The sequence below is a fragment of the Lutra lutra genome, chromosome 1, assembly GCF_902655055.1.
Source record: "Lutra lutra chromosome 1, mLutLut1.2, whole genome shotgun sequence".
NCBI classification, from domain to species: Eukaryota; Metazoa; Chordata; class Mammalia; order Carnivora; family Mustelidae; genus Lutra; species Lutra lutra.
In genome coordinates, this window is record NC_062278.1 from 208,893,592 (window position 1) to 208,907,625 (window position 14,034).

General features: G+C 55.3%; 1 protein-coding gene across 5 annotated transcripts in view; it reads left to right on the plus strand.

Moving 5' to 3' along the window:
• The window catches only part of MEF2B (myocyte enhancer factor 2B), an 18,478-nt gene extending 4,982 nt beyond the window's left edge, over positions 1-13,496 (plus strand). Inside the window, exons 3-11 of one of the 5 annotated variants that reach the window (XM_047696503.1) lie at positions 1,494-1,643; positions 9,476-9,558; positions 10,046-10,249; positions 11,228-11,362; positions 11,824-11,971; positions 12,142-12,275; positions 12,369-12,462; positions 12,641-12,752; positions 13,051-13,496. In XM_047696503.1, the coding sequence (XP_047552459.1) occupies positions 1,494-1,643; positions 9,476-9,558; positions 10,046-10,249; positions 11,228-11,362; positions 11,824-11,971; positions 12,142-12,275; positions 12,369-12,462; positions 12,641-12,752; positions 13,051-13,276 (1,286 nt within the window). In that variant the 3' untranslated portion in view covers positions 13,277-13,496. Of the gene's footprint in view, positions 1-1,392; positions 1,644-3,758; positions 4,542-8,953; positions 8,973-9,475; positions 9,559-10,045; positions 10,250-11,227; positions 11,363-11,823; positions 11,972-12,141; positions 12,276-12,368; positions 12,463-12,640; positions 12,753-13,050 lie in introns of those variants that run through there. The other 4 variants (XM_047696515.1, XM_047696508.1, XM_047696519.1 and 1 more) reach the window with 4 other exon arrangements.
• Positions 13,497-14,034: the final 538 nt, after the last annotated feature.

Here is a 14,034-nt window from a genome sequence, read left to right on the forward strand (position 1 = left end):
TTCTGGGATTCAGAGCCGCTTGAGGCTTCCAGATATGTGACCCCCCCAGATGCTCACTTCCCACAGACTCCCCAGCCCCCCAACATTCCCTGGAGCTGCTGACCACTGTGCCTCCAGAAGCCGGTGGGTTGGGCATTGTTACCACTGCAGGGCTGGGAGCCCTACCTGTGTCTGCGGCTCTACAGGAAACGGACAAGAAGCATGCATGTTTGGGGGGGGCGTGGTATGCTGGGGGGATGTCTGCGTGTAGTGGGGAGTCTGTGTGCATTTGGGGGAATTAGAATGTGTTGGGGGCTCAGCGTCTGGAGAGGTCTGTGTGTACTTGGGGGTCTGCACGTGCAGCACGTTCTGAGTGTTTGGGGATATGTGTGTTTGGAAAGCTGCCTGGGCTTAAGGGGGTCCCTGTGTATTTGGAGCTGCATGTCTTCTGGGGACTTTTGTATGGAGGGATCTACTGTGTTCGAGGGTGATACCTGTGTCCAGGAGATCTCTGTGGATTTTGAGGGGCTCTGCATGTGTTTGGGACATCTCCCTACCTGCATCTGTCCATTTGAGGAATGGGCTTTCTCCTTGTCCCCCTATTCCTCAGCCCCCCTGCCTAGTCTGCCCAGGGCCCTTGCTCAGATCTGGGCACCTCCTAGGACCAAGCAGAGGTGACCATGTGACCATGAAAGCTGGCTGCACAGGGGAAGGAGGGAACCAGTATCTATAGAGGACCTACTCAGAAGCCCCAGCAGCCCCCTCCCCCGCCCCCCTACCCCAGTTCAGCAAGGTAGCCCTGACTCTCCCATTTCCTGGTGGAGGAAACTGAGGCCCACAGAAGTTTGGCCACACCAGAGGCCCACCTGCCCTCAGGGACTACTGTGGGCTGAATCAGCCCCTAGGTCATCCACAGAGGCCCCCCCCACTTGGGGCACCATCTCCCCAGGCCCCCAGGGTAGGAGGCAGGCCCAGGGCCCCTGCTGGGGAGGGGAGGGTCGCTGGCAGCTGGGGTCAGAACAGCTTGAGCCCTCAGGAGAGGGGAGGGGGAGGGTCCCAGCTTTCCAAGGGGCTCTTCCTGTCTCCTGTAATGAGGTACTTGGGGAACAGGTGATGAAACCAGCTGCTGGGTTGCGTGAGGCGGGGCTCCAGGCCTGATTCGCTGTGGCCGCCAGGAACAGTGCCCCCTCCCCGCTTCGCCAGTCCCCGTGGGCCCTCCCCCCCCCCCACCGCCACCCACCTGCCTCTCACTTCTCCTTTCCTCCCCTCCTGTCCCGGGTCCGGGTGCTCCGCCAAGCTGTGGCCTCTGGGCTCTGGGGTCGGGCAGCGTGACTGTGCCACTCATCCCCCCATTTATGCCCCACTGGGAGCCAAGAAGGGGAACTTGACTGGCTCCTGGTCTTTTCTTTCAAACCCTCCCCACAAGGCCTTTGAGGTCAGAATTCTGTGACCCATTTTATGGGGGCTTGATGTCACCCAGCCTGTCGCTGTGTGTGTCACTGTGGTCTTCCAAGATGGCATGCTGACTCAGCGCCCCCAGCTCCAAGGCCTGGCCCTTCTTCCTTCTGGCTTCTGGAAGGGCCAGAAGACGAGGTCAGCAGAGCCATCCACCACCCCGTCCTCCCCAGCTGGTGGCGGAGAAGGAGTCTCATCCCCATTTATAGGTGAGAAAACTGAGTCCTCAGACAGGGAGTGCACCATGGTAAAGGGTCAGTGGGGGAAAGAATGCCAATGGTAGCATTCTTTCCAGCTCCCGTATCTCCATCACCAAGGTGCTAAAAGGCCTCACCAAGTCAAAGAGGTGACACGCTATGGCCTGAAGGACCCCAGACATGTTTGTTGATCGTCTTAGTGACCACAGGGGCAGCTGAAGAGAGTTTATGGTGCTCTGGGCACTCATGGAACTGTCCTTTGTCTTCTAAGTTCTTTGCCTGTACAGTGCTCAGGCCTGGGAGCTGGGCTCTTCTCCTAGCCCTCATGGATGCCACCAGTGCATCTGGGCCTTTTCCCTGCCAAAGGATTCTTCTGCTTCTGCCCCACCCCCCAACCCCTGTCCCAGTTCAGGCCTCTCCTCTCCCACCTGGACACCTGCCCCAGCCTCTCCCTGTCACCTTCCTCCTTCTTAGATGCTACTCCCCACGGCATCCTTGAACAGGGGACGCTTTTTATTATTTATTATTTTTTAAAAGATTTTATTTTTATTTATTTGACAGAGATCACAAGTAGGCAGAGAGGCAGGCAGAGAGAGAGGAGGAAGCAGGCTCCCCGCTGAGCAGAGAGCCCGATGCGGGGCTCGATCCCAGGACCCTGGGATCATGACCTGAGCCAAAGGCAGAGGGTCGACCCACTGAGCCACCCAGGAGCCCCGGGGGATGCTTTAGTAATAATAATAATAAAAAAACCCTTTTGATTGAGATACATCATGGAGAGAAAAAGGCACCAATCATCAGAGTAGGGCTAACACATCTGCACAAACGAAGCATGTCTGAGTGCTGGGACTCTGGGCCAGGGACTGGCAACTCCTGCAGCCGTGCCACAGCGCCTGCCCGGCGTGGCCACTGAGCTGACCCTCATCGCTGTAAGGAAATTTTGCCTCTTCTGGAACTTCATGTAAATGGGATTACACGGTGTGTACCCGCTGTCGCGTCCAGCACTGTGGGGAGGGCCCGTCGTCTGGGAGGCCCACGATGCAGTCGCACCGAGCAGGAATGCTTCCTTTTACTGGGCTTTGTAGTCGTCCATCGCGGAATCTAGTGGACAGTAGTAGCCGATTCTCCCAGGGAGGGCATCTGGGTGGGTTCCAGCTCGGGGCAAGGATGAATGGAGCTCCTGAAAACATTCTTATCTGTGTCCTTGGGTAAAATACGGACCCATTTCTCTTGGGTGAATACTGAGCAAAGAGACTGCTTGGGTCATAGGAAAGACGAATATTTACCTAGTAGACACCGGATAGATTTCCAGAGTGGCTCCACCTCTTCCCCCTCCCACCGGCCAGGTAAGGAGCGCAAGGGGATTTTTTAAACTTATATCCCGACCCCCCTGACCCCCAAACTCCCCATGGCTCCTCGTTGACCTCCGAGTAAAGCCCACTGTCTTCACTGTGGCCCTATGCGATCTGACCCTCACAATCTTCCCCACCGGCATCCTTCATCCTTCTCCCTTCTTCCCACTGTCATGCTGTCCAGCCATACGGTCTTCTGTGATTTCTTTTAAAATACCAAACTCCAGGGGCACCTGGGTGGCTCAGTGGGTTAAGCCTCTGCCTTCGGCTCAGGTCATGATCTCAGGGTCCGGGGAGCCTGCTCCCCCACCCCACCTCTCTGCCTGCCTCTCTGCCTACTTGTGATCTCTGTCTGTCAAATACATAAATTTAAAAAATCTTTTAAAAATGCTTTAAAATACTAAACTCCTGGGATGCCTGGGTGGCTTAATCAGTTAAGCATCTGCCTTTGGCTCAGGTCATGATCCCAGGGTCTGGGGATGGAGTCCTCTATCAGCCTTCTCGCTCAGTGGAGAGCCTGCTTCTCCCTCTCCCTCTGCCTGCTGCTCCTCCTGCTTGTGCTTTTCTCTCTCTGACAAATAAATAAATAAAATCTTAAAAAATAAAAATAAAATACCAAACTCTGATTGCTTCGGACTTTTGCCCTTGGAGATCCCCCTGCCAGAAACACCCCCCCCCCCCGCCCGCCTTTCCCCCACCCATCCCCCCTCCCCTACCGGTCCCCCCCTCCCCCCCACCTCACCCCAGGCATCTTTGCATGACTGGCTCTTCCTTTGTTTCGATGTCTCTCTTGTGCTTCAGATCTCAGTTCCAATCTCACCTCTTCAGAGAGGTCTTTCCTGAAATCCCTGATTCCCATTGCCCCTTTCATGGTTCATACATCTCTTTCTGGACTTAGTTGGATTCTGACATATAGGATTTTTCATAAAAATGACTTGGGCAATTCTCATTGCTTGCACTGGTCTGAGTTAGTTTCAATAACATTGCGTTTCCCTCTCCTTTGAGGTTTGATAAAAGCCATAAAACCATGTGGGCCTGCTGTCCTTTTAATGGTAGGTCTTGAGTCACTTTTCTATTCTTCTATGGTCATTGGTCTACTTAAACTTTCTACTTCTTCTGTGATCAGTTTATCGCAGGGGTTGGCACATGGTTGATACTTCCTACATGCTAAGAATGAGGGTATAAAGAAAAGGGTAGGCAGGTGCCGGACTCTTGGCTTCAAATGCCCACCCTCTTCCCAATTCAACCTGTCCATCAAGGCCCAACCACATGCTTCCTCCTCTGAGATGCCCTCTTGGATTTCTCCTGGCCCTTCTTTGTGGCTCCTTTCTTGGGTCAATGGGTCCATCCCTTTGCTCTTTTGCTGGGCAGATGCCACGAGCTCTCTGCCTCCTAGCTGGCTGTCATGAGGGTGAAGGGGGGATGTGTGCACAGAAGAGGCCTCCCCCCTCGTGCCTGGCACATTCAGCATGTGCTGCCACCTCCCCCCAGCAGTTCCGATCACGCCAACATCTGGAGAACAGGCCACTGGGTCTGTCTGCGGCTCGGTGGGGATTTGCATGTGAGTACAAATATATATGCACACCCTGGGCCTTCGCCTCCGCATTCCTTGGCTGGCCCTTCACACCTGGGCCTGAGACAGGTCAACGCTGAGTGACTGGATTTGCATGCCCATGTATTTCTGGGTAGGGAGTCAGCTGGGGGAGTCTGAGAGGAAGTTGTTGAGGGAAGCTGGGGGGAGTTCAGAGTCTCTCTTGACCTGCTCCATTCACTAAATCTGGGCCTGCGGGACTTCCAGTCTGAGGGAGACAGAGCTGGATATACACACCACTGGCTCCATGGGGTCAAAACTGGAGGGGAAGTTTGGGAGCTGTAGGAGTCCAGAGTAAGGGCAGGGAAGGTTTCCTAGAGGAATGAATTTTTTGAGCCGGGTTTTGAAGTGTGAATAGGAGTTGGCCAAGTGAAAAAAAAAAAAAAAGGGCTTTCCAGGCAGAGTCTTTTTTTTTTTTTTTAAGATTTTATTTATTTATTTGTTAGAGAGAGAGAGAGAGTGAGCGAGCACAGGCAGACAGAGTGGTAGGCAGAGGCAGAGGGAGAAGCAGGCTCCCTTGCCAAGCAAGGAGCCCGATGTGGGACTCGATCCCAGGACACTGGGATCATGACCTGAGCCGAAGGCAGCCGCTTAACCGACTGAGCCACCCAGGCGTTCCAGGCAGAGTCATTTTGCTGAAGGTAGATTAAGATGGGCAGGGGCTGATTGGGGCAGGGCCTCAAATGCCAGGCTGGGGACTAGAAACTTCTCCTGAGGACAGAGGAGAGCCATGAAGTGTGTGTGAGCAGGAAGGGGTATGATCAGAGCTGTATGTTGGGTAGATCGCTCAAGGGCCAGAATTGGGGGTGACTTCGGTTCTTGGGTGAGGGTTGGGGGTTCCAAAGTCATTGAAGGTCGGAAGAGTCAAACCCCTGCATGAGCCCATCTGCATCTGTCAGGCCTGGCCCAAGAAATGGCAGAGGATCTGGTGGCTTCAGGAGGAACCAAAGACCCCTGGAGTACAGTGACTTAAAGTGTATGCTGTAGGCCTAGAACAGAGGGGGTATCACCCCTAGTCTCTCCTCAGATGGACACAGCCCTGGTCTCCCCTCAAGTCTCCTGTCTTCTCTTATCCGGCCCCTAACAGTCCTGCTCCCCATGGCAGCTGTGGCTAAGCTCATAAATGATAAATCAAAACCCTATCCCTTTTTGCTCAAAACCCTCTCATAGCTCTCTGTCACTTAGACCAAAACGCATAGGCCTCCCCACAGATCAGAGGACCCAGAGTGATCTCTGCGGCCTCTACCCCTGGCCACCTTGCTCTAGCCTCATTACCATGCCTCGCCCTTCCTCAGGGCCTTTGCACCTGCCCCTCCTTCTACCTGGAACTCACTTCCTGTCTTGGCTCTTGGGTCTCAGTTCAAAGAGACCCACCGCCCCAGCCTTTGGCTCATGGATCTCCCTCATTATGTGAACCCTGCCCTGGCCAGAATGTCCTTGTCTAAACTGGGGACAGACTGAGAAGGGTCCAGATTCAGATCTGCCAGGCCCGGAGATTCATGTCTGAGTCCCATGTTCCCATGGGACCCCAGGCACGGGGGCATTTCCGGAGTCACCTTGGCACCAGGACCTCCGGACCAGTGCCCCCCTTCTGTCCCCAGGGACCTGTCAGGGCTGGGGCAACACGTCCCAGCCGTGGGAACGCACCCGATTCTGGCCAAGGAGTAAAATTAGCCTGGGAAGTTAAATTTAGCAAGTTGAGCTGGAGCTGGGGGGCCAGGGCTGGGGTTCCCGTGGGTCCTGGCTCTGCCTGGTTGTGACTGCTCAGAGACCCAGACCAGAGAGAGTAGAGGGCACACCTGGGATCACACAGCAAGCCAAATACGACAGTGTCTAACACTCCTGGGCCCTGGAACTCTGGGACAGTGAGGGGCAGGGGGAATCCCACCCAGACCCCTGGAGGGAGTCTGGGAAGCAGGTATGGTTGCTCCTGGAGTTGGACCTATATTTTCCTCCACTTCCCAAGAGCTCATTCCCAGGTGCTCTGTATTTCATACCCAACTCCTTTCATACCCAGACCAGCACACTGAGGCCTAGGGAGAGGCCTGCCTTGCTGAGGATTGCCCCGTGGGTCAGAGGCTGTCTGGGATCTGCCAGCAGGCCCGCCTGACCCTGGGCAGGCCACCCACCTAAAGCCTCAGTCACCTGTGACATGAGAAGTGCCAGGAGGTCATGTGGTCGGAGATGTGGTGGAAGGGGTCTTGGATGTCTTGGGGAGGCTGTCCGTATGGTGGGAGGTGTGCTCTACAACGGGCAATGTGACTCCTTCATTCCAAGAAGCCCAGCATGCGGAGAGCTGGGGAAGGCCTGGAGCCCACCATGTTGCCTGTCTTGGGGACATGTTGCCCTCCACGAGCTCTCCCTTCTCACCCTTTAGCACCATTCTAGGGAGGTCCTCATGAGAAGGGTGCAGCATTTCTCTCTAGCCGACCTCAGGCTCAAATCCCAGTGTGAGCTCTACACTTGAGGTCCTTTTAGGGACCTACTCCAACCTGTTATTCTTGTTTATGTATTTTTTAAAAGATTTTATTCATTTATTTGACAGGCAGAGATCACAAGTAGGGAGAGAGGCAGGCAGAGAGAGAGGAAGGGAAGCAGGCTCCCTGCTGAGCAGAGAGCCCAATGTGGGGTTCGATCCGAGGACCCTGAGATCATGACCTGAGCCGAAGGCAGAGGCTTTAACCCACTGAGCCACCCAGGCGCCCCTTGTTTATGTATTTTTTTTTAAAGATTCATTTATCCATTGTGGGGGGAGGGGCAGAGGGAGAAGGAGAGAGAATCCTCAAGCAGACTCCCTGCTAAGCGCAACCACCTGCCCCCCACCTACCGCGCCCGTCCCCCCCCACAGGGCTTGATCCCAGGACCCTGAGATCAGAACCCAAGCCGAAATCAAGAGTCAGGTGCTTGGGGCGCCTGGGTGGCTCAGTCAGTTAAGTGTCTGCCTTCCGCTCAAGTCATGATCCCAGAGACCTGGGATCGAGCCCCCCATCCAGCTCTCCGCTTTGTGGAGGGTCTGCTTCTCCCTCTCCCTCTGCCAGCCGATCACCCTGCTTGGGCTTTCTCTCTCTGTGTCAAATAAATGAATGGAATCTTTAAAAGAGAGGGGAAAGAAAAAGACTCAGAGGCTCAACAGACTGAGCCGCCCAGGTATCCCCCCTGTTATTCTTTTAAATTTTTAAAAAATATTTTATTTAATTTATTTGAGAGAGAGAGAGAGAGAGAGAACGAGTAGGGTGAGGGGCAGAAGGAGAAACAGGCTTTCTGCTGAGCAGTAAGCCTGAGGTGGAACTCGATTCCAGGACTCTGGGATCATGACCTGAACCAAAGGCGATGCTTAACCGACTGAGCCACCCAGGACCTCAATTCTTTCTATTTTATTTTTTTTTAAGATTTTTTATTTCTTTACTTAACAGAGAGAGAGATCACAAGTAGGCAGAGAGGCAGGCAGAGAGAGAGGGGGAAGCAGGCTCCCCACTGAGCAGAAGCCCTGTGGGGTTCGATCCCAGGACCCTGAGCCGAAGGCAGAGGCTTTAACCCACTGAGACACCCAGGCGCCCCCGATTCTTTTTTTTTTTTTTAAAGATTTTTATTTATTTATTTGACAGAGAGAAATCACAAGTAAGCAGAGAGGCAGGCAGAGAGAGAGAGGAGGAAGCAGGCTCCCTGCTGAGCAGAAAGCCCGATGTGGGGCTCGAACCCAGGATTTGGGATCATGACCTGAGCCGAAGGCAGCGGCTTAACCCACTGAGCCACCCAGGCGCCCCAACCCCCAATTCTTTTTAAATGAATGTAATCTATAATCACTGAGAGGGGAAATTTAGAAAATTCAGGTAATCAAAAAGGGAAGAAAAAAAAAAGGCCAAAGGTCACACATTGTACGATTTCATTTATGAAACATCTAGCATGCACCAATCCATAAAGACCGCGGATCCATGGTTGCCAGGGGCTGGGGAGGGAGGACAGGGAGTGGCTGCTAATATGCATGGGGTCTCCTTTTGGGGCGATGGAAACTTTTCAGGAGCTAGCTGGAGGTGGTGTTTGTGCAATGTTGTGAACACACTCCATGCTACTGAATTGCACACTTTAAACTGGTGAATTTCAGGTAGTATGAATTGCATCTAAATTTTTTTTAAAGGGGGGGAAACTTCACCCATAAATTTCCACCCAGCAGTGACACTTATCTTGCTCATTTCCTTCTAGTCTTTTTTCTACTCTCAATGCAATTTTTAAATACGTTTTCTTGGAACCACAGCCCTCGATCTTGCTTGTTGGGGAGCTGTTACAGGATTGAATGGCTTCCCAGTGTCCGATGTGCAGACCGGGTTTTTGTTTTTGTTTTTTGTTTTTTCCAGTGGCTCGAGATTAGTGATTCAGTGAGCAATGTTTCCTGAGCGCCACCAGGTATGGGCATCATATGTCCATCCAACCTGGCCCATCAAGGGCTTTTAGGCTGTGACCAATATTAATAATAGCAGCACATATGTGGCACCTGCTGTATGCTGGGTGGATGTGAATATTTCCCATGGGCTAGCTCATTTCATCTCCCAACAACACTGGGCTGTGCGTGACGCTGTTAAGCCATTGCACACACCAAGGGGCTTAGGAAGGTCAAGGTCCCCCAAGGTCCCCCAATTACCAGCCTGTTTCACTTTAGGGCCAAGGGTGGGGCATCTGTATCCCAATCCTTTGCCCTCGGTTAGCCTTCTTTTCATGTGGAATTCCCTGAGCATCTACTGCATCTGGGGTTGGTTGAGTGGGGACTGTGGGACTGCCAGACTGCCTTGATATCCCCTGTCATCTCCCTTCTCAGTGCTTGGCAGGGGCAGGTGGAAGACAGAAGGGAGGCTGGGTACCTGGTCTCACTTTCCACCCACCCACTCTGTTCTCTTTTCCTTCTCCCCAAGGCCAAGGTCTCTCCACCCAGCCTGGCACAATGGGGAGGAAAAAAATCCAGATCTCACGCATTCTGGACCAAAGGAATCGGCAGGTGAGTTCACTGGGTGGAAAAGTGGCTGGGGGAAAGTTGTTCTTGGCACTGGACCGAGCCTGGGCAAAGGCCTGTCCATTTGGGGGAACTGCGAGGGAATGGGGAGCCTTGATGTGGTGTCTGGAGTTTGAGATATAACATTTGCTTATTTTCATGCTCATTTATTCATTTATTCTCCCAACTCAGAGGGCTGGTCCAGAGGGAGGCACAGAACGGAGGAAGCCCAAAGAGGGAACATGAGCTCTGTCCTGGAGACCCAGGAAAACTTCCCAAAGGAGAGGATATTCAGGCTAGGTTTTGAAGCACCAATAGGAGTTTGCCTGGATGAGAAGTGGAAAGTGGGGGAGCAGTATAGTCAGAACGGACAGTATGCACAAAGCCCGACAGAATCTTGAGGCATGGTCGGGGAACAGTTGGCCCCTCCCTTTCCTCCTTGCCACCCCCAATCCATGTCTCCTCCCACCCTGCCTGTGGGTCCTGGCTCCAGGTGACATTTACGAAGCGGAAGTTTGGGCTGATGAAGAAGGCCTATGAGCTGAGCGTGCTCTGCGACTGTGAGATCGCCCTCATCATCTTCAACAGCGCCAATCGCCTCTTCCAGTACGCCAGCACGGACATGGACCGTGTGCTCCTGAAGTATACGGAGTACAGCGAGCCCCACGAGAGCCGCACAAACACCGACATCCTCGAGGTACCCCTGGGGCCCTCCTCCCCAGCGCCCTGATGTCCAGCTCCCGGCGCTCTCTCCAAGCCTAGGGACTCTGGGTTGGCACAAAAGACCAGTGTTGCAATCTAGCTTTGCTGCTGGTAAAAGGTTTGAGGCAATGTGGGGTCCCTCCGAGGGGCAGCTGACCCCACTGTAGAGATAAAAACACCCACCACCGGGCATCGAGGGCTCCACGGCGTGCCCCGCACACAGCTCATCTCACTAAATCCTGTCCCCTGTTTGGCGAGGGCAGAAACAGAATAAAGGGCACATCGAAGCAAGGGAGACCTCACTGAGGGCCGGGAGTGTTTTTGTCTGAGCTGCTGTGTCCCCAGGAGAAAGAGGCAGCCTGGCACCAGCTGATTCATTCCCCACACCCTCCATCCGGCATGGGCGAGATCACTTCCCTTTGGAAATGAGAATCTCTTCCCAAGATGGGAAGCAGAAGCCACAGACAGAAAGATCAGCAGGCCTAGGGCTGCACGTGGAGCCCCCCTAATGTTTCAGGAGGGTGGGGAGGAGTGGTCAAAGGAGAGGCGGGAGTCCAGGAGTGTGCAGGTCCAGGGAGGGGCAGCTCAGGAAAGCCTAGAAGGTTGTCCTCCAACATTTACGAAACACCTGTCGCACGCAGGGTGCAGAGGCTATGCTCGAGCGTGGAATGGAGGCACCAGGGTCATATTCAGGAGGAGAGTTAGGACAGCGCCAGCAGGGCTGGTGGATCCCAGCCCCCACTGTGTGACCTGGGCCTCTCTGGTCCCAGGGCAGGACAGTCCCTCTCTCACACACATTTGGAATTTGCTAGATGATAACTTACCGGGGTTTTTGGTCAATGGGATTTGCCTGCACTCCAATGGGTCCACCCACAGAGGTGGGTGGGTAGGTCTCCTCCCTCTCCCAAAGAACCAGGTTCCCTGGCTAGGATGGGGGAGGGGAGGGTCACTGTATTTTCTCCCCTCTCCACAGACACTGAAGCGGAGGGGTGTGGGCCTTGATGGACCAGAGCTGGAGCCAGATGAAGGGCCTGATGGGCCAGGAGAGAAGCTGCGGAGGTTGGCAGGTGACGGGGGTGACCCAGCCTTGCCCCGGCCCCGGCTCTATGTAAGTGACTTACCGCACCACGATGATGGGGCCCTCCCTCACCTCCTAGGCCCAAATGGTCAAGGCTGAGACTGAGACAGGGACCTAGAGTTAGGGAGCTGGTCTCTGCCTAGGTAGAATGGGAAGGCTTCCTGGAGGAGTTGGCATTATAGTTGGGGCTTTGAAAGATGAATAAGGGTTCAGTGGACAGCCGTTTCCTTCCTTCTTTATTTCTTTGATTCATCAAACACCCTGAGAAGCCCCCTCAGTGTCAACACCATGCTGAACAGGAAGCCTCAGCTCTGGGCCTAGCTGTTGAGGAGTGACAGCACCAGACCAGGTTCCTTTCATCTTGTGGAAGGAACCAGAAGGAAGCGTTGCAAGGGCTTCTGGAGGCAGAGGCTGGCCCCTGGTTTTCTGTCTTGGATTTGATGTCCTTATATCCATGTTCTTCCAACCAATCCCATCCTCTCTGCCCTCAGCCTGCAGCCCCTACGATGCCCAGCCCGGACATGGTATATGGGGCCCTGCCTCCCCCAGGCTGCGACCCCAGTGGGCTTGGGGAGGCCCTTCCTGCCCAGAGCCGCCCATCCCCTTTCCGGCCAGCAGCCCCCAAAGCTGGGCCCCCAGGTGAGCATGAGTCATAGGCCCTGGGGCAAAAGGGGGCAGGAATCCCAGGGGGGCCTGTAAGGGGGATCTTGGTTCAGGCCCTGCTTGTCTGTGTGTATTACCTCTGGACCTCAGACTTCATTCGATGACGTGGCCACATGCCCTCTCTCGGGGGGTTTCCTGCTCCTCAGGTCTGGCACACCCTCTCTTCTCACCGAGCCACCTTGCCAGCAAGACACCACCGCCCCTGTACTTAGCAGCGGACGGGCGGAGGCCAGACCTGCCTGGAAGCCTGGCGGGGGCCCGAGGGGGACTGAGCACCTCAGTGAGTGAGGGGGAAGTGTGGCAGGGCTGATGGGGGAGGGCAGGATGGTGTGGGTGTGGGCCTCAGTTTCCACCTGACCCTGTCTCCCCACAGAGAGGCCTCTACGGTAGCCTACAGAGTCCATGCTCCGCCACAGCTCCAGGACCCCCACTGGGGAGTTTCCCCTTCCTCCCGGCAGGTCCCCCAGGTACACACACCCCCCCCATTGTACCCTGCCCTGGGAGACATCCATACACTTGCCTTCTGGGGGTGGGGGTCAGCATTTCCCCATCCACCAGAACTGAAAACTGGCTGGTGGGATGGGTCAAGCTTGGGCAAGGGGCTCCCTGAGGTGAAGGCCTCAGTTTATTCCTCTTACCCCCCAGAATATGGCCTGGGAGACCCCCCTCCGCCCCCTGGCCTGCTGCAGCCCCCCACCCTGGCCCCCTGGCAGCATTCGAGGGGTGATGGGCCCCCAGCCGCCCCACCCCAGCCCAGGTAAGTGCCCCAACTGTCCCTCCTCTCTCCCCTCCCTAGCTGTGTGGCGCCTCCAAGTCTTCCCAAGCCCTAGCCACTGCTGACCTCTGGTGGCCACTCCTGGTTCTACACTCAGCCCCTGCCGTCTGTTCTTGGTGGGATGAGGGGCTATTTTGGAAACCCCAAGAGGGACTGCCACCCCCTCCTTTCCCAAGGTTCTCCTGCCGAGCCTTTGCCCAAGCCATACCACCTCCCTGGCTTCCCTCCCTTCCTCGCCGAGCTCACAGCCCTCCCTCTCTTTCTCTGTCTCTCCCTGCAGTGGGAGCCGTAGCCTGAGTGAGGAGGGTCCCCCCGCCCGTGGCGCCTCCCCGCCGACCCCCCCAGTCAGCATCAAGTCCGAACGCCTGTCGCCGGCCCCCGGGGGCCCCGGCGACTTTCCCAAGACTTTCCCCTATCCCTTGCTCCTGTCCCGGCCCCTGGCAGAGCCCCTACGGCCCGGGCCCCCCCTGCGCCGGCTGCCCACAGCCGACGGCTGGGCTCGATAATGGACCCAGGGATGGCACCAGTCCTTCCTCCCACGCAGGGTTGGGTGAGGGCACGTGGGGTCCCAGTCTCCCTCCCCGCTTCGTTAGAGAAGAGCCAGCAGTTACGTCCTTCCAAAGTGAAGGCCTGGAGTTCGGATCCACGGTCGTGGGGGGGGGGGGGCTCCCTTCTCCCTTTCCTGTGTGTGTATCCACCAATAAAACGCTCATGGTGTCCATGGACAAAACTAGCTGTCGCTGCTCAGAGCCACCACCACATCCGGGTCCTCCCATCTGTTCCCAAGAAATCTCAGTGTTGCCTTGTCTCGGTTTGGGGTACCCCCCTCCAGAATCCTATCCTGAGACTAGGATTCGAAGGTGGGTATCCCGGAGGAAGGCAGTTGAGGGGTAGGGATGTGACAGAGAGGAGCCCTGCAGGGGGCGCCAGCGAGCAGGTGACTCCGTGGGCAGCGCTGCCCACCTCTTCCGTCCCTGGGTCCACCGGGGGTGGGGGGCTTAGAGTGCGCACCTATAGGGGTTCCACTCCAGGAGCTAGAGTCTGGGCTACTAGCCTCTGAGGGTGTCCAATCGTGTGCTCAAGGGCAAGTTCCTAGGCTGGGTTGCAATCGCTTGCAGCAAATAGTTGGGAACGTTGAACGTTGCGCTACCTACCCACCGCCGGCCACTACACGATTCATCTTTTTTTTTTTTTTTTTTTTAAAGATTTTATTTATTTGACACAGAGAGAGATCAGAAGTAGGCAGAGAGGCAGGCAGAGAGAG